Source organism: Eriocheir sinensis, unplaced genomic scaffold, assembly GCF_024679095.1.
Source record: "Eriocheir sinensis breed Jianghai 21 unplaced genomic scaffold, ASM2467909v1 Scaffold21, whole genome shotgun sequence".
NCBI lineage: Eukaryota > Metazoa > Arthropoda > Malacostraca > Decapoda > Varunidae > Eriocheir > Eriocheir sinensis.
This window is the reverse complement of record NW_026111510.1, coordinates 13,326-32,500: the sequence shown is the minus strand read 5'-3', so window position 1 is coordinate 32,500 and position 19,175 is coordinate 13,326. Positions and strand designations below refer to the sequence as shown.

The 19,175-nt window shown below is 46.9% G+C and overlaps 1 protein-coding gene across 10 annotated transcripts; it reads left to right on the top strand.

The window, feature by feature from the left end:
• The first annotated feature begins 1,917 nt into the window (after positions 1 to 1,917).
• On the top strand, positions 1,918 to 17,299 carry LOC126990834 (neogenin-like). 10 transcript variants are annotated; one of them, XR_007744846.1, is made up of 8 exons: positions 1,918 to 2,046; positions 2,474 to 2,579; positions 2,869 to 3,027; positions 4,199 to 4,404; positions 5,163 to 5,262; positions 6,247 to 6,388; positions 15,880 to 16,068; positions 16,758 to 17,291. XR_007744846.1 is itself a non-coding variant. In XM_050849479.1 (6 exons), exons 1-6 carry the CDS (start codon positions 2,078 to 2,080, stop codon positions 6,232 to 6,234), a joined length of 588 nt encoding a protein of 195 aa, XP_050705436.1. In that variant the 5' UTR covers positions 2,063 to 2,077; the 3' UTR covers positions 6,235 to 6,383. The 10 variants fall into 10 exon arrangements, 1 of the variants encoding a protein (XP_050705436.1); XR_007744849.1 differs by having other exon boundaries at positions 2,849 to 3,027; XR_007744847.1 differs by having other exon boundaries at positions 1,968 to 2,100.
• The last annotated feature ends 1,876 nt before the right edge of the window (positions 17,300 to 19,175 follow it).

Here is a 19,175-nt window from a genome sequence, read left to right as displayed (position 1 = left end):
GGAGCACAAGGGACTTGAAGATCCGCGTCTTTGTCCACCTGCACAGGTATCGACAACGCCATATACTCGTGTTGAGCGAGTCCATAGCACCGTGGGCCAGACCAATCCGCCGTAAGACTTTCTGGCCAGACTCACCGTTGTTATGAACTACGCTACCAAGATACGTGAAACTTTCCGAGATTTCAACGTCCTCGCCACACGCATGAACAGACTGTACTGTGTCATCCAGCAAGCCTCCAAACACCTGTACCTTGGTCTTGGCCCAGGAGACCTGGAGTCCCAAGGGCTTCGCCGCCTCGTGCAGTGCCTCGAGAGCCATCACCAGAACCTCCAGCGACTCCGCCAGGATTACTGCATCATCGGCAAGAACAAGGACCCTGGTATTGCCAATGGATGCTCCGCAGGTCCACAACTCTGCCCAGTACCCAGTCCATACAAGTGTTGAAAAGCGCTGGGGCAAGGTCACAGCCCTGCCTCACTCCCGCATTCACGGGAAAGAAGCTGGACAAGCCGCCCCCACAAACTTCACAGCACTCTCTGTCCCAGAATACAGGCCAGTCAGCAAACCAATAGTCCTCGCAGGAATCCCACGGAGTCGCAGAAGATCCCAGAGTGCCTCACGATCGATGCACTGAATCAAACGCCTTCCTGAGATCGACACAGGCTGCAAGCATCCCCTGTCGAAACTCACCTCGGCGCTCCACCACTCGTAAACCTTCTATCAGTCGATCAATCTCATTCATTCATTCAGTCAGTCAGTCAACCAGTTTGTCTGCCAGGCAATCGGTCAGTCCGTCAGACAGTCAATTCATCATTCATTCAGTCAGTCAGTCAACCAGTTTGTCTGCCAGGCAATCGGTCAGTCTGTCAGACAGTCAATCCATCATTCAGTCAGTCAGTCAACCAGTTTGTCTGCCAGGCAATCGGTCAGTCTGTCAGACAGTCAATCCATCATTCAGTCAGTCAGTCAGTCAACCAGTTTGTCTGCCAGGCAATCGGTCAGTCTGTCAGACAGTCAATCCATCATTCAGTCAGTCAGTCAACCAGTTTGTCTGCCAGGCAATCGGTCAGTCTGTCAGACAGTCAATTCATCATTCATTCAGTCAGTCAGTTAACCAGCTATATAGTCAGTCAGTATATCATGCGGTCAGGCAGTCAGTCAGTCAATTAGTCAACCAGTCAGTCAGTCAGTTAATCAGTCAGTCAGTGAGTCAGTCATTAGAGGAAACAAGAACAGTTTTGTGGTGAGGAAGGTGCTTGAAAAATAGTGTCAGTGGAAGGCAGCACTTATATTTACCGGGATGATGTCAGCAAGGAGAATCAATTAACAGTTTAACTGGAGCACACGAGTTTAGCAACTAGACGAATACAAATGAATAAGAGATAAATTTACACATCATAGATAGACAACTATAATATAAGGTAAGTACAATGTTCCAAGTACGACAATTTCGTATCGCTGGCGAGTCACACGGGCGTGAAGTTGCCAGCTCGTTACAGTCAGCCTGTTATATTTGCCGATCTCCCACCCAAAACCTGTCTCTGGCGCCCAATAACGAGACTCAGATATAGTTATCACTAAAACCGTTGATTCCTGATGTGTTTTGGCAATGGCTAAGCGTCGAAAACCGGTACATGCACGAGGGCGAGATGATGAAGGCAAGTTATCCCAGCATCGTTTCCAGATTGTCGTACTCGGAGCATTACATTTACCAGCTTCTCCCGCATAAATATCACCAGGAAACATGAATGATAAACCATTTCAACAATAACTACAAATAAATATCGTTATTGTGACCCAGGAAACAGTTTTGGGGATGGAAATTGGGAAACATGAGAAACTGAGTACGACAATCTGGCAACGTTGTACAATAATCCCAGCCATCAGCTGTTCAGTGTTTGTTTACCTCGCGTGGTGGGAGAGGGGAAGGGACGCGGTGCTCCGTGCTTCCCTTGTTATCCCTGCTATCCACGTGCCCCCCCCTTGTTATCCTCGTGCTCCCGGCCTTGTAGCGGTGCCGTGGCGGGGCGTGTAGGCGTTGACATGTAAGCCCCGGTCGTCTACCCTCCGTGCCCTATGGGGGTCCGTGGACGGGGCAGGTAGTTTGGGTTAACCCGTCCGCTGTGGTTGGCACGGGTTTGGATTTCACTGTTAGCCTAGTATCATATATATAGTTTCATGTCTTTCTCTGTCTCTGTGGTGGATAGTGGAGTGTTTCCCATGTGGTATTGGTGTGCTGGATATCCTCTCCCAAGGTGCAGGACTACATTTTCTTCATTGAATTGTAGCAGCCACTTTTTGTTCCACTCCTGTTGCTTGATGAGGTCTTCTGCCAGGAAATGCACATTCAAGGGGACAAATATACTTTTCCCATTTCATTTCAACAGAGTAAATTTTAATGCAAGTGGAGTTTTTCCATGTTGAGAATATGCTAACAGCTCCTCATTTTCATTTTCCATTTCCATCTTGCAGCACTCACGGTCAACGGCACTGCCCATACACTCAGTCCACCCTGGCGGGGACCTCACCAATGACCTCCATGAAAACAGGGTCCCAGACAAGCCAGTTGGTCTGAAGGGTGAGTGTTTCCCTCAGTGTTGTGATTTACATCCTCTGTCCCCTTCAAATTGTCCCTCCTACCTCCTACCTCCTTATCCATCACTTACATTCTTAATTCCCAACAAACAGTATAAACCTAATATATGTGTTGTGTATAGAATTTAGGATAACTTACAGGTACAATACATTTGTATAATTTTGTTTTCATGGTACAAAATATTCATGTTTGGAAGCCATGATAAAACCTACATAGTGATCATGATGGTGGAGTCACTGTGTTATCTGCAGTGTCTTGTGGTCCATTACAGCCGTGGCGCTGACTGACCACATCAGGGTGTGTTGGCAGCCCCCCGCACAGCACAATGTGCTGCTGTGCGGCTACACCATTGCCTGGGACCAAGGCGTGGCGGACATCTACTCCAAGATCGTGGACAGCAAGCAGCACGGTTACATCATTGATAAGCTGGGTGTGTAAGATGATCATTTGTGACTAATTCTCCATTTTCTGGCCAAGTAGTATGCAGACCTGCAGTGTGATTCTCCACAAGACAGGGATTTTGAATTAGCCACTTCTACATTTGTGTTGAGCCAAGAGAAGGTAAAGATTTTGTTAGCCTGTCAAATGCGATTGGCACGGATTTGCCCTCACTGTTAGTCTGGTAACATTTATCTGCCTCTCTGGTGGACAGTGGAATGTTTCCCATGTGGATATCCCCTCCCAAGGTGCAGGACTTTACATTTTTCTTCACTGAATTTTAGTAGAAACATTTTGATCCATTTCTATAGCTTGGTGAGGTCTTCTGGTAGGAAATCCACAGTCAATGGGTTAAATGATATCATAGTTAACCATTTATTGAGTCTGGAGTTAACATTACATTCACCCCCCCCAAAAAAAATGATGATGGAGTCCATAACAAGTTTTCATTTAAGCAAAGTAAAGTGAAGGTAGAGATCTTGCTAAGTAGATCATAGTTAAACATTTATTGAGTCTGTTAACATTTCACACACACACACACACACACACACACACACACACACAAACACACACAGAAAAGTATTTACACACCATCATAAAGTTAGCTCTCCATATTGTGAAGACCCTGGACCATGAGAGCAATTATTGAGGGAAAGGAGGTGGTATTCTGAGTTGCCATTTTCAGACTCATCATCGTTCAGGCTCATTCCTCTGTCTGCCCTGAACTCTCAGATATTTCCTGGGTGGTCATAATGTTAGTCAGGTTATTCATTGGTTATCCGTGGCTTGTTATCTGTCTTTCTACCTGTTGTCTGCTAGTCTATCTTATTTGTTATCTGTTCTGCCCAGTTTAACCCCTTGACTGCGGATTTCCTAGCAGCAGACCTCGCCAAGCTACAGGAATGGAACAAAAAGTGTCCGTGGCTACAGTTCAGTGAAGAAAAGTGTAGTCCTGCACTTTGGGAGGGGATATCCAGCACACCAATACCACATGGGAAACACTCCACTATCCACCACAGACAGCGAGAGAAAGACCTGGGACTATGTTACCAGGCTACCAGTGAAGGCAAAATCCGTGCCAATCGCAGCGGACGGGTTAAGGGTCGTGAAAAAATTGTTGTATTGTTACGATTAGGTCCATTACAAGTTCTCCATCTCCTCAGAACCCAACATGGAGTTTGTGATAAGCCTGCGAGCCTTCAACAACGTGGGTGACGGGCAACCGGTGTACCAGCAAGTCCGCACCCAGCCAGAGGAGGAGGAGGTGGTGGCACCCACGCTGGACCCGGCGGTGTGGGTGAAGGCCGTGGTGCTGACGCCCTTCACCGTGGTGCTGCAGTGGGCGGACACCATGCTGAGCCAGAACCAGGTGATTTATTTATTTATTTATTTATTATTATTATTTTTTTTTTCAAGGTAGGCAACTCAATTTAAAGAAATTAAACAACAAATAAAAGGCCACTAGATGCCGTTCCAAACACAAGCATGAAGAATGGGAGGTCAAAAGAGGTCAGTTTTGGGTAGTGTTGCTGGGCTGCTTCAGGGAGGGCAGTCATCAGCTGGAAAATATATGTTTTATCTCATGTTCTTTGTGCACTGTGTCACGACTTGCCACTTGCATCAACACAGCAGCGGAAAAGTTAGTCATTCGTCAAGGAACTTATTCACCACTTACACATTCTTGTTTCCCTGCACACACTCCCTTATTCGCCTCATATCCACCTCTCCACATCCTTATTCGTAACTTGCATCCTTCTCCCTCCTACAAACAGCCCCTCATTCACCTCATATCTTCCTCTCTATATCCTTATCCATTACTTACTCATACTCTCGTCCCAGCAAACTCCCTTATTCACCTCACGTCCACCTCACACATCCTTATCCATAACTCATGCATCCTCTTTTTCCGGCAAACAGTCCCTTATACACCTCATATCCTCCCTCATACCTCCTTATCCTTCACTTACACATCCTCTTTGTCCTGCAAGCACTCCCTCACACCCTTCCTATCCTCCTGTCATTCATGTCTCATTTCACAAGCCAGTCCTTCATCCAGTGACCTTTCTTATGTTTTCCCTCCGTCCTTGTACCTGACTCCCTGTTAATACTGACCTTTGACTCCTGCAGTACAACAGCTGCACCACCTTCTCGTCCTCATCCTCCAGCCGCTACGTCAACGCCACGGATGTGACCTGCCTCATTGACAGCCTCAAGCCATCAACAGTGTGTGAGTTTGCTGTGAAGACCATCAGGGTGAGACCACAGTGCTGGAAGCCTTCGTTCTTCTTTCAGTAAATATTCACTCAGTCCTGCAACACTTCTCAAGGAAATCCTGCACAGCTGAATCCTTGCTGTGATGAGGCACAGAGAAATTATGACTCATAGGGTGAGCTATTATTAGTGTTTGAGATATTGATTTTTTCATTGACCTTTTGCAAATACTTAAGAATGAACCTTACATAATGGTATTAGAAACAGCACAGCAGGGTTGGCAATGATTTAATCAAATTGATTTAATCAAATGATTAAATCATTGATTTTATTTGTATTTTTTCTGAGTAAAAGTATTCCATAGGTTAAATGATGTGCCCCAAAGATGATAAAGTAAAACAACCTATTCATGTGCAATGATTCATTTATTCTCTTCAAAGTATAAAAAAAAGATTCCTACAGTATTATATCCTCCTGCGCTAATGTTGCCAACTTGACATGTTTTTTACTAGGTAAAAAATCAGTCTTTACTAACTTGGCTGGCAATGTATCATAATAGCAACCAAGGTTTGCAACCAAACTGTAACAGAATAGAAGTAGATATTCTTCTGTATGGTAATAATATAATATTCTGTCATGAAAATGACAACTTCAGGCAACTCTATCTGTCCTAAACCTGCTCCTGTACCAACTGCAAACACGTACTGAACAAGTATGTATCTGGATCCTTGACTGTGCTCAGACTTACAGGCCTAAACTTAAACTTAAAGTAACCTATGGAAACTTTTGAATCACTCACCAGGATATATATATATATATATATATATATATATATATATATATATATATATATATATATATATATATATATATATATATATATATATATATATATATATATAAAATGCATGATGGGGGAACTTTGAAGTTTTGGTGTGCCAAAATCACACTTTTTCCCACACACTTGTCCCCATCAGGTTTGGTGTGAGTCCCCCTATAGCCTGGTGGCCTCCAACACCCTGCTGGTGGCCCGGCCGTCCTAGCCCTCCCTGGCCAGCCATCCACCACCACCTTCACCCGGCAGCCGTCCACCACCACCTTCACCCGGCAGCCGCTGCAGCGGAACAATGGGAGGATCACAGGTGAGCTGATGGGTTACCAGGATGGCATCTTCATATTATAAAAATAAAAAGGAGTCAGTGTGCCAAACCACAGTGATGTACTAGACTACATAGTTAAGGGAACACACCTTCACTGACGTGGAAAAGACCTGGATATATGTGGTGCCCCGAGGGCTGCGACACCACTCCTGTCATCATCATCTTCACCGGCAATATTTTCCGATGACAACAGCGGTATCGACCGCTAAAACACAACACGGACTCCAACACATGATTGTCCCCACTGTTCATTTACCAACCTATACACAATTGTAATTGCCCATTAACGCACCCGCTTATCTCTCTAAGCCAAAACACAATCACCGCGGCCTAAAACACGATCAGCCGCGGAACAAAATGTTATGAAAACAAAGCTGCGTCACCGCGTGAATTAAGCATGTCGGTTAGGTAGATTATTGTATGAGCTCGGTGTGAGTTTGATGTATGACTCACACGCCTGACGTATTACCCTCGCGATATCTGCCTATATAAGAAGCATTTTCTCCAGGCTTGACCTCAGATTAACCAGCACTCTGTTCGTTGCTGGACACTCAGTTGTCCTTCCCTAGACAACATGGGTAGAACATTCATCGTTGCTACTGTGAGTATGGAGTGAAGAATTACCATAGAGGAAAGCGTATCTAACATATCTATTGTGTTCTATTATCTTAGTTTTACTTAGGATTATATTTCTATGATACTTTATTGTGTGAGTTTTACTCAATATTATACCAGTGTTAACGTCAGTAACCAATAGTGAAAGAAAACCTGAAGACTCATTGAGTCTAGTAAGCCAGTCGCTGGTTTAAACAATATTTTACCCTCTGTAATATTAAGTAGTATTAAGGTAGAATAAAATACATATAAGAAAGGCGACACCGTTTCATCACCCCATTTACGAACTCCTTTAAATACTCCTAAAAGTACCAGAATTTTAAGTCAAGTGTCACTAGTACAAACAGTGTGTCGTCTCCCTGTGTGACCCGGATTACGGGTTACAACATTGGTGTCAGGTGGGGTGGTGAAACATGTGGTGAAACATGTGGTGAAACTTGTGGTGAAACTTGCGATTTATATTGGTTTATATTGGTATTGTACTGGTGTATGTCCACATCCGAAAGCGAGGAGAAGACAGTTATTCTTGGAATTACGGGAATAAGACTTTAGAGTTAAAATGCCAGACGAAGGCAAGAACCCTCCCCCAAAAAGAAGATGGAAAATCGATCACCCTTGCCCATGATGATCTTGTCACGCTACTTAGCCGTCATACCTTGAATGATTTTAGTAGAGTGCAGGGACTCTTATATTTTTGTGGTGGAGAAGAAAAAGTAGCAAAGCACCAAACCTCCCATGCCATAAGCTAGCAAAGAAATGGATAGAGGATATTGAAAGCCGGACACAGGCAAATTGGGACACTACCGGAAAGATTGAGTTAGCCAAACAATATGCCCTGGGAGCAGCGCGCGATCATCTCCTCGGTTGTATCACTAGATGTGGACAGGATTGGGAAAAGTAAAGGAAGACTTCCTACGTGTGTTTCCACAGTAAGGACCTTTTCGGTCCTCCAGAAAGAATTGGGAGAGGCAAAACGGCGGACAGGAGAAAACATCCGCACCTTCCTCATCCGCCTGGAGACATTGAGAGACGAGTTGATCGCTCAAGCCTGACAATGCCAGTTTCCTAACTGAGATAACCGCTTTACGGCTCAGAGAGGCTTTCCCTCCGGCCCTCTTACTCATCTTAACGGAGGAAGAAAAGGGGGACCCACAGAAGGTATTAAAGAAAGGGTATGAGTATATTAAAGCTTATCCAGAGTCGAAGCTATCCGATGCCGATATCGCCAAAGAAATAAAAGTGCTGAACGTCTGTTCCACCCAGGCATCCGGACCCAAACATGTCTCACAAGCCCGTCCTCCACGCCCTCCAGGCCAGTCACGTTACCCGATAACCCAAAGGGGAGGACGGCACGCCGCGCCACCTACACGCCCATATGGGAACGCGCCCACGCCACCTACATGTTATGCTTGTGGGTATGTAGGACACATGGCTCGCGATTGCACATATGGAAGGCAGTATAGGGGTGCCTACCACCCACCAACGGGCTCGGTACCCTCAGTACCAGCCCACTCGAAACAGGCGTCAGCCTGTCTCGCCTTGCTGCCTGGCGCCCGGAGTACACGGCCGGTCCTCACCCCGTAGCTCCTGGGTTAACCCTGACCACGAGAAGAACAAAAAAAAAACGACCCCAGAGTAGCTGCGGCAGTCCACGGCCCTACCAACGCCCTCACGTTGAGATTGTGCGTAGGCGCTAATGCACAAAAGGAGATGGTTTACGCAATGCTAGACACAGGAGCAGGAGCGTCCCTAATAGAAGAAGATTTATTTAGGAAGGTAGGCGGGAAGATGATAGTTACAGAACCTCTCTCCATACAAGGGGTAGATCGGACTCCAATCCCTAATAAAGGAATAGCCGAAGTAGTAGTAGACTTTGGGCACGGAGAAATTATAGAAAAGTTTGTAGTAATATCACAAGGTATAGTGTTACCAACAGCAGTTTTGTTGGGCCTAGAATTTATGTGGAGACAAAATGTGGTAGCTGCACCGCTGGACACACCTGGGCAGTTTAGTGTAATGGTGGGCGCCTACCCAGTGGAAGTACATTCCCTGGCTGCGGACTATATGAGCCCGTACCCAGAAGATCATAAACCTACTTTAGACGAGATGGAGGAAGTACCAGTGAAAGCATACGATATTAACGTGGCGTCCTTGCTACCAGGCACGGCAGGGTATGTCACTCTGGAGGCAGAGATTGGCAGAGCCCAGCAAGCCTTATTTCTCCCAAGGACCAATGATATCCCTTCTTCATTTTTATTTCCCGGGTTAGTAACCTTAACTCCTAACGTCAAACAAACCAAAGGTAAATTCATCATTCCCTATGCTAACCCAACTGAAGAAACTATTGAGATGCCAACAGGTGAAGTGATGGGACACATTTATTCTTGTCACTCAGAATACTATCAATCATCGACTAATGAATGTGTAGCGGCTGTCACAAAAACAGCTACAAAGCCGCCTGTCACCCAGTCAAGTAAGCAGATGGTACTCGATAAGCTGATAGACGAGCTATTTTTACCCTCACAACGGGAAAATTGCTGTCTGAAGGGCTTAACCCGCAAGTATCCTGATGTGTTTGCTCTAAAAAACGAGCCACTCACTATTACCCCCTATTATGTTCACACTTTAAGGCTAAAAAATGACAAGCCTATATATAAAAAGCCATACCCAATACCAGTAAAATATCATAAAGAAATAGAGATTCAGCTCAAGGACCTTGAGGCCCAGGGTATTATACGCCCTAGTGCGTCACCCTACAGCGCACCTCTAGTCCCTGTTGCTAATAAGGATGGTGGAGTCAGACTTTGTCTCGACTTCCGCGCTCTGAACGATGAATTGATTGATGACAAACATCCACTCCCTAACATTAACCTCATTTTGCAACAGTTAGGGGAAAGTAAAGTATTCACCTCCCTTGATTTGCGCCAGGGCTATCACCAAGTCCCATTGGCAGAGGAATCTAAACACTTGACAGCCTTCACGACACCTTATGGCCTCTATGAATTCACTACAGTCCCCTTTGGATTAATAAAATCACCTGCAGCCTATCAACGGATCATGAATCAAGTTCTCATAGGTCTGACAGGAAGAATTGTACATGTATACCTTGATGATTTGATAGTACAAGGGAAAGACATGGACCATCACCTAAAGAACCTCCATGCCGTCTTGGACAGACTGCAGAAGGCTCACCTGTCCTTAAGACTAGATAAGTGTTCCTTTTTCAAAGAGCAAGTAGATTATCTGGGTCACATTGTTAGTGCTTCTGGCTTGAAGCCTCAGCCCTCAAAGGTACAGGCGGTGCAACAACTCACTCCTCCGAAAACAGTCAAAGAACTTCAAGGTTTCCTGGGTTTGGTTAACTTTTATAGGAAATTCATTAAAGACTTTGCCAAGATAGCATCCCCACTTAATAATTTACTCAAAGGGAGGAAAGTAACCAAAAATGATAAGACACATCTGGAGTGGAATGAAGAGGCATTGCATGCATTTAGCACACTAAAGAACAGTCTAACGACTGACATTGTTTTAGCCTTTCCGGATTTCCGGAAGCCCTTCAATCTCACCACAGATGCGTCAGATAAGGCAATAGGTGGTGTGTTGCAACAAAAGGATGAAAATGGTAATTTACGTCCCATAGCATATTTTAGTAGAACCCTGAATGGAGCAGAACGTAACTACTCAGCGGTAGAGAGAGAAGCTTTAGCAGTCATCTATGGCCTCAGTACTAACCGACCCCTTATCTTGGGTTATAGGATACACATCCTGTCGGACCATAGACCACTGACCTGGCTGTTAAAAAGCACAGTACCTAGCAGCAGGATTGCACGCTGGCAGACACTTCTAGGAGAATTTGACTTTAGTATTGATTATCTCCCAGGCTCCAGCAACATGGTAGCAGATTTTTTGTCAAGGATTAGGAATCAAGAGAGTGACGTGATAGAAGGCGAATTGGATGCTCGAATTATGTCTGTCACCCTTACGGGTGGACAGGACATGTCTGTCGCCTCTCCGGAGGGACATGACAAACAGGATAAGTTTCTCCATTGAGTCTTGCTGGACTCATGGAGCACCAGGATCGCGATCCTGAACTGAGAGAATTGAAGCATGCTTTTGAACAAACCACCGGTGGTAACGTACATGAGAGAGATGAGAGAAAGGTTGCAGAGAGGAGCAATGTAACGTTAAATGCAGCTAAGAGGCACTTCAAAAAACTGCCTCTTAGTGAAGTGTGTGTAGAGAACGGCATTCTCTACCGCGATGTTTGCGATGAATACAACAAGCAGAAAAGACTGGTTATCGTTCCACCAAGCTACATTCCTAACGCGTTAGCTTTGGCGCATTCCATGCTACCTGCAGGGCATGGAGGCACTAAGGTTACGTTGGCACGCTGTCGCAAGTTTGCGTACTGGCCGGGAATGAAGGCGGACGTGGAGCAATATGTCAGATCTTGTCCTGTCTGTTGTCGGTTTAAGAAGAGGGATCCCGCCAGCTCCACTTATGAGGTATCCAGAGGTTGGCCAACCGTTTGACAGAGTCCATATGGATATTGTCGGACCTTTGTCTGTTTCAGACGAAGGCTATAGGTATGTACTGACAGTGATAGACGTCCTGTCACGCTTCTTGGTAGCAACCCCTTCGTACGAAGGCAGCCAAGGAAGTGGCAGCTGCGTTCTACAAGAACGTAGTCTGTGTACACAGCATCCCGCCGATTCTAGTCACGGATCAAGGAAAGGAGTTCGTCAACACTCTCTTACGAGAGTTGACTCAGTTGTTACAGATTGATCATCTAAGGACAACTCCTTATCACCCGTCTGCAAACGGTGTGATAGAAAGGCCTAATGGCACCTTAATAAATATCTTGAGAACTTTGTGCGAGGACAATCGCGGTATCTGGGACCAAATGCTTCCGGTTGCAACACACGCCTACAACACTGCCTACCATCGTGTTCTGAAAGATTCACCATTTTTCTTGCTTTTCTCTCGGGACCCAAATGTTCCTTTTGAAGTGCTTGAGAATAAACTCCAACCTTGTTATGATGTTGACAGCTATAAAGCATTTACTTCTAGTGTCGCGCAGCGGACCTATAAACTATGTCAGACCAATATAGATATAGGATGGCAGGAGTCAGAAAGAATGTTTAGGAAATCCAAACTCAAACAGGTGGTAGTAGGAGATCGGGTCTACTTAAGGCATGTATGTACAAAGGGCGAACCAAAGAAGCTCCAGCCCTTGTTCAATGGACCTTTTAGGGTGCTAGAAAAAATAAGCCCTGTAGTCTTACGACTGCGTCATGTTAGAGGTGGTAAGATCAAGACAGTTCACACAAATAATGTTCAGGTCGTTCACGAGGACTCTCTTGGCTTCCATGACTCTCCTAATGTCAGGCGTGCATACCCTCTCCCTGATCACGTAGTAGAAGTGGACCCACTCCCCATGACTTATTCCCCCGAGGAGCCGCTGCCATTGTCCTTTCCAGCTCCTTCCGAGCTCTCCTCACCGGCTCCTGTCTCCTCAGATGCTTCAGAGGTCCCCTCATTGGTTCCCTCAGCTCCTTCAGAGCCCTGTGTCAGTCGCTCATTACGCTCCAATACGGTACCCCCTTCTCTCCCCAATGTCATGGAACACCCTCTTGAGTATAGCCAACGCCCAACGAACTGATGCCCCCTATAATTACAGATCCTGGGTGTTGCCCTCTCCTTGTCTTCCCTTGATCCCTCCCGGGAGCAACCCATTCGTCCCGGCCTCGTCTTCTCCCCAGTCTTTAAGATGCTGTTGACAGGACGGTACTATGTTGTCCCCGTCGTCATCAAGACGGACGACATCCAACGTCCTCTCATCAACGTGGCAAATCTAACAGCGGAAGTTTCATGGTCGATTAAACATATGAATCAATCGTTCCCCACTGTTGGTCTGCTCAGGCGCACTCTAGACTCTTTTCACATTGAGTTTGAGAAGTTATTCAAAGATCTTAACAGCTTTCTGTCGGCTATGAGTGGTAGAGATGGAAGCCCGTTTCGGACTCGCCAGAAGCGAGGAGCCGTGGATTTCCTTGGCTCGGTAGCAAACCTCCTTTTCGGTACGGCCACTCAGGCCCAAATAGATGTGATACACGGGAAGCTCTCCCAGCTCTACACTCTGTCCACAGAAGAGAGACGTCAACTTAACCTCCATCAGGCAGTCCTCAACGCCACAGTTCGGGCCCTCCGTCATATTCATTCTGCCATCTCCCGTCTAGAGTCCGCCTCGGCTTTGGCCTCAGCTATTATCCGTCAGTTCTCACTAAAAACCTTGCAAATTGAAGGGGAAATGCGTATTTTGGAGACTATCCTTCTCATTCAGTTGGCACTTAGTGACCTAAATCATGATACTCTGAATCTCAAGCTGTCCCAAACGCAGGTTTCCCCTCTCCTCCTTCCAAATGATGTACTATTTCGTGTGCTCAGCAATGCGTCACTCCATTACCCAGGCTTACTTTTCCCTGCAGCACATGAATATTTAGCATTGTATAGAGATGTCTCTAGGGTTATTTCTAAAGGTACGCTTTCCTCAGGAACCCTTCACTTCTACTTACAAATCCCCATGAAAGGGGATCCCTCTGACGTGTTCGATGTGTTTAAAATGGACGCGTTGCCTTTTCATCTTGATGGCACGCCATATTTTCTGCACACCGACACGCTTTCCACTTACCTTGCGGTTTCTGAAGACCGCACTCACTATATGCTCTTGGACTCCTTGGACCGCTGTACTAAACACCACCTGCTCTATGTATGTCCCCCTGTCGCCCCTGTCTACTCGACTTCTGTCCAGCGCTGCGAGATCGCTCTCTTTCTCGATCGCCCAGACGCCCTCTCGCTGTGTTCTAAGTCTCTCCTCAGAGTCTTACCCCCGGTCTTCATCCCGTCTCCTGCGGGCTGGGTCTTCGCTACCGATACTCCCCAGATGGTCACCATGGTCTGCCCGGACAGCCCGGTCTCCAAATACAGGCAGACCATCAACGGGACGGGTCTCCTCCGCCTCGGTATGGGCTGTAGTGCCCACTCCGACGCCTTCAGCCTCCCTGCCTCTGCTACTATGGACGGTGACGCCCCGCTGACGGTTCATCGCGCCCCCTTCCACCTCGGACGTGACGTGGTCTCATCGCTCCTGGCCAAGACTCCCCTTGGCCCCCCCTCCCCGCCGCCGTCGCCCGGGTCGTCTCTGGCCCCTGCTGGACCTCCTCCAGCACTTCACGCGCTCCAGGAATCCGTCTCTCCGGTCCCCGCCTTCGACCCCTTCCTCCCTTGGTGGGGGTGGCTGCTCCTCCTCGGCGTCGTCTTCGTCGCCGGTGGGGTGGCCTTCTTCTGTCTCTCGCAGGCCTCCTCCCCCACGATCCCGCCATCCCCGTCTTGGCCCTCCATGGTCGTCCGCCGGGCGGACCGCTTCGTGCCACGAGGACGTGGCGTGGTTTTAACGGGGGGGGGTATGTGGTGCCCCGAGGGCTGCGACACCACTCGTGTCATCATCATCTTCACCGGCAATATTTTCCGATGACAACAGCGGTATCGACCGCTAAAACACAACACGGACTCCAACACATGATTGTCCCCACTGTTCATTTACCAACCTATACACAATTGTAATTGCCCATTAACGCACCCGCTTATCTCTCTAAGCCAAAACACAATCACCGCGGCCTAAAACACGATCAGCCGCGGAACAAAATGTTATGAAAACAAAGCTGCGTCACCGCGTGAATTAAGCATGTCGGTTAGGTAGATTATTGTATGAGCTCGGTGTGAGTTTGATGTATGACTCACACGCCTGACGTATTACCCTCGCGATATCTGCCTATATAAGAAGCATTTTCTCCAGGCTTGACCTCAGATTAACCAGCACTCTGTTCGTTGCTGGACACTCAGTTGTCCTTCCCTAGACAACATGGGTAGAACATTCATCGTTGCTACTGTGAGTATGGAGTGAAGAATTACCATAGAGGAAAGCGTATCTAACATATCTATTGTGTTCTATTATCTTAGTTTTACTTAGGATTATATTTCTATGATACTTTATTGTGTGAGTTTTTACTCAATATTATACCAGTGTTAACGTCAGTAACCAATAGTGAAAGAAAACCTGAAGACTCATTGAGTCTAGTAAGCCAGTCGCTGGTTTAAACAATATTTTTACCCTCTGTAATATTAAGTAGTATTAAGGTAGAATAAAATACATATAAGAAAGGCGACACCGTTTCATCACCCCATTTACGAACTCCTTTAAATACTCCTAAAAGTACCAGAATTTTAAGTCAAGTGTCACTAGTACAAACAGTGTGTCGTCTCCCCTGTGTGACCCGGATTACGGGTTACAACATATATAGTAAATAAACAGTGACTTAGGTCATGGTGGTGGGCAGCGTGGGCCAGGCAGGAAGCAAGAACCATACATCCTGTCAGCCACTATAAATACAATTTGCCTGAGCCACTACCGGGCTGGGGTCATCCAAGAGGCCCCTCCAAAGAGCCTACTGGAGCTATGGGCAGCACTTAACCCAGTAGCTGCAGGGATCATGTTTCTGAAAGGCCACTCTAAGCACTGCCTTGGGCCGACCATCAGGACCCACCGGGAAGAAGCCTACCGGCGCAATAGGCCGCGACGTAAAAAAGAGAGAGAGAGAGAGAGAAAATCATCACTCAGGCAAACCATTTTATAATATATATCAATGCATTTGTGATCAGTTTATGCATCATTTATTTTGGGGGGCTTATATCATAGCAAAAATTAGGCCCGTCGCTGCTACACGGTAAAGCCACAAATTTTGCGTCACTGGTACACGGTTAAAAAAAGATTATTGAGGGAGTAATTTTGTTTGTTCCAGGCTACGCGATATTCCTCACCACGGACCAAACTGTCAGTGACTGGGTGATGGGGGAAGTGACGGGGGACTGGCTCACCCTTACCGTCCATGGACTGACGCCTTCAAGAAAGTATTTGCACAAGATGCACTCTCACAATGTCAAAGGTTTTGGTCCATTCTCCTCCGTGGAAAGCTTCACGACTCTTCCAGGTAAGGAAGTGTTAGTCTTAGGGAGCCGTCATTGCTGTGGTGCATCAGTCACTATTCTCCCAGTTATGCACATGTTGTGTCGCACCACACTGTCCCTCATCATGGAGCACTCCCTCCCTGAGGCTGACTTGAGGCCCATTACCTGCATGCTGTGTGTTGTGGTGCATCAGTCACTGTTCTCCCAGTTATGCACATGTTGTGTCCCACCATACTGTCCCTCATCATGGAGCACTGCCTCCCTGAGGCTGACTTGAGGCCCATTACCTGCATGCTGTGTGTTGTGGTGCATCAGTCACTGTTCTCCCAGTTATGCACATGTTGTGTCCCACCACACTGTCCCTCATCATGGAGCACTCCCTCCCTGAGGCTGACTTGAGGCCCATTACCTGCATGCTCTGTGAATGCCACCTCTGGCTCTGTGGGCATGTGGGTAAACCCTGATTACCAGGTTGTTTATGTAAGAGACAATCCTTAGTAAAGAGTGTGCCCAGAAAGTTGGGTTAGAGCAGGTTGATGGATCCTGCTGGGAGGTACATGGTATGGGGAAGGTGCCTGCATGGGGACCTGCACAGAGGAACCCCCAAGAATGGTGTCATAGTTTGGGTGAGGCAGGCTGGCAGAGGCCCCATTGATTGACTGATTGATTAAGCCAATGTTAAATATATTATACATCTGCTCCTGTGTTCCAGCTGTTGACAAGAGCATCGGTGAGCCCCCAGGCTGGTGTGTGGAGCGAGAGGCCTGATTGTGCTGGTGATCGCTGGCGTGGCAGGAGCCATGACCAGCTGGGGGCCTTCTTGGCCACCACACTGTACTGCCGCGGGTCAAGGCGGAGCCCAGGCCAAGCATTGTGTAAGGTGGCAGGACAGTTTCTTGTTGGTGTGTTTCATCCCATGACTCATTTCAGCAATCCTTTACACTGACTGCAGGAACTTTTTATTCACTTTGTAATATGGAGAACAAGGCTGCAGGGCATAGTCCACAAAGACTTAAGTTTGCCAAGATTAGAGAAAGAAAAAAAAAGGTAAACTTGTTCATAGGAAATGTTCAAGATGGACTTTCATTTTGTGCTATACATAGTTGCAGGGTAACAAGTGACCTCTGTTTGTGATATCTGTGTCTCTTGGTGGAGCAGCTAACACGTGTTTCTAACTTGTGATTGCTTGCAGTGTGCTGGCTGGGAGCTATTTCTTTAAATGAATTCAAATATGCTTTGTTGAACTCAAACCTCATACCTTTAACATTCATCCTGTTTTGAAGATTGCATGTGCCCTTCCATCTCCCTCTGGACAGCCCTGCGAGGTACAGCAGCAGCACTCAGTAGTATTTAGCAGCTAGTAAGATGCATCACTTCCTTGCAGTGTTGGCAGCTGCAGTGAGAGCAACAAGCCTGGCGTCCAGCCTCCAGACCTGTGGATCCATCACGGCCACTTGGAGCTGAAGAACTTTGACAAGGGTGAGCGCAGCAACTCCCCCAACCACGCCTCCATCATCCAGCACACAGGTGGGTGTCTTTGTCAGTCATTGAACAGTGTGCAGCTCATGGGAGTCCTGTCATTTGTGTGGTATTTTTTGTAATATTTGGTTGCTGGTGTTTTGTTGCCAGTCACTGCTGCGTTGTAGTGTGCCAGTGACGCCACACACAACCTTACACAACCCACAGACACACCAGTATGAGAGTCATCACACATTACAGTTTCCATCTATCTCTATCCAGACACTCCCTCCGTGCCTGCTCAAAGTTTCTCAAAGATCTTTCCCCCTCTCCCTAACGTACTCTTGCACCCTATCCCTCCATTTCACTGGAGGTCATCCTCTAGCATTCCCTCCCTCTATCTCACTCACATACACCCTTCTGGTCATCTTACTCTAATTCATTCGCTCCATGTGGCCAAACCACTTTAAAGTCTGTCGCTTCACTTCTTCCACCACTCCACGCTTCTTCCCTTCACCCCCGTGACACATTCCAAAACGCTCGTACACACTTTCATTACTCATTCCATCCATTCTACTCACACCACAAGCACTTCTCAAATAACTCATTTCCACTGCCTGCACTCTAGACCTCTGACTTTCATTGCAGGCCCTCGTTTCACTTGCATATGTGAGGGTTGGTACTATTATTGTATTTCTCAAATCCCTCTTTACCTCCATGCTCACACTTCTGCCATTCATGATTTGTCTCAAACACCCTACCACCCTTCTTCCTTGCAATGCCCTTTCTCTTGTCACTCTCTCTGCACCACCATGCTTACACATAACTGATCCAAGAGCCGCGGGTCACTCTTCTCAAATGCTCTGAAACCCAGTTCCAGGTTGACCCTGGGCTCATAGAGTCTATACTGTTCTGCACTGTGTCTCAGTGACATGGTGGTGTCCAAATGAAAATCCTGTAGTATATTTCTCAAATATCCAGGTTTACCAAGTGTCATTGCTTGATAAGTCAAGACAAATATTTTGTAGACTATGCGTGCCTTGATATGTAACCAATGCAAGTCTGTGAGTGCAGGTGTTATTCTCTCACGGGGGGGCAGACCCTTTATTAGCCTTGCCTTAATGGGCATCCAATGCAAGTCTATAAGTGCAGGTGTTATTCTCTCACCAGACCCTTTATTAGCCTTGCCTTAATGGGCAGCCAATGCAAGTCTATAAGTGCAGGTGTTATTCTCTCACGGGGGGGCAGACCCTTTGTTAGCCTTGCCTTAATGGGCAGCCAATGCAAGTCTGTGAGTGCAGGTGTTATTCTCTCACGGGGGGGCAGACCCTTTATTAGCCTTGCCTTAATGGGCAGCCAATGCAAGTCTGTGAGTGCAGGTGTTATTCTCTCACGGGGGGGCAGACCCTTTATTAGCCTTGCCTTAATGGACAGCCAATGCAAGTCTGTAAGTGCAGGTGTTATTATCTCACGGGGGGCAGACCCTTTGTTAGCCTTGCCTTAATGGACAGCCAATGCAAGTCTATAAGTGCAGGTGTTATTCTCTCACGGGGGGGCAGACCCTTTGTTAGCCTTGCCTTAATGGACAGCCAATGCAAGTCTGTGAGTGCAGGTGTTATTCTCTCACCAGACCCTTTGTTAGCCTTGCAGCTCTGTTCATAACAAGTTGTAG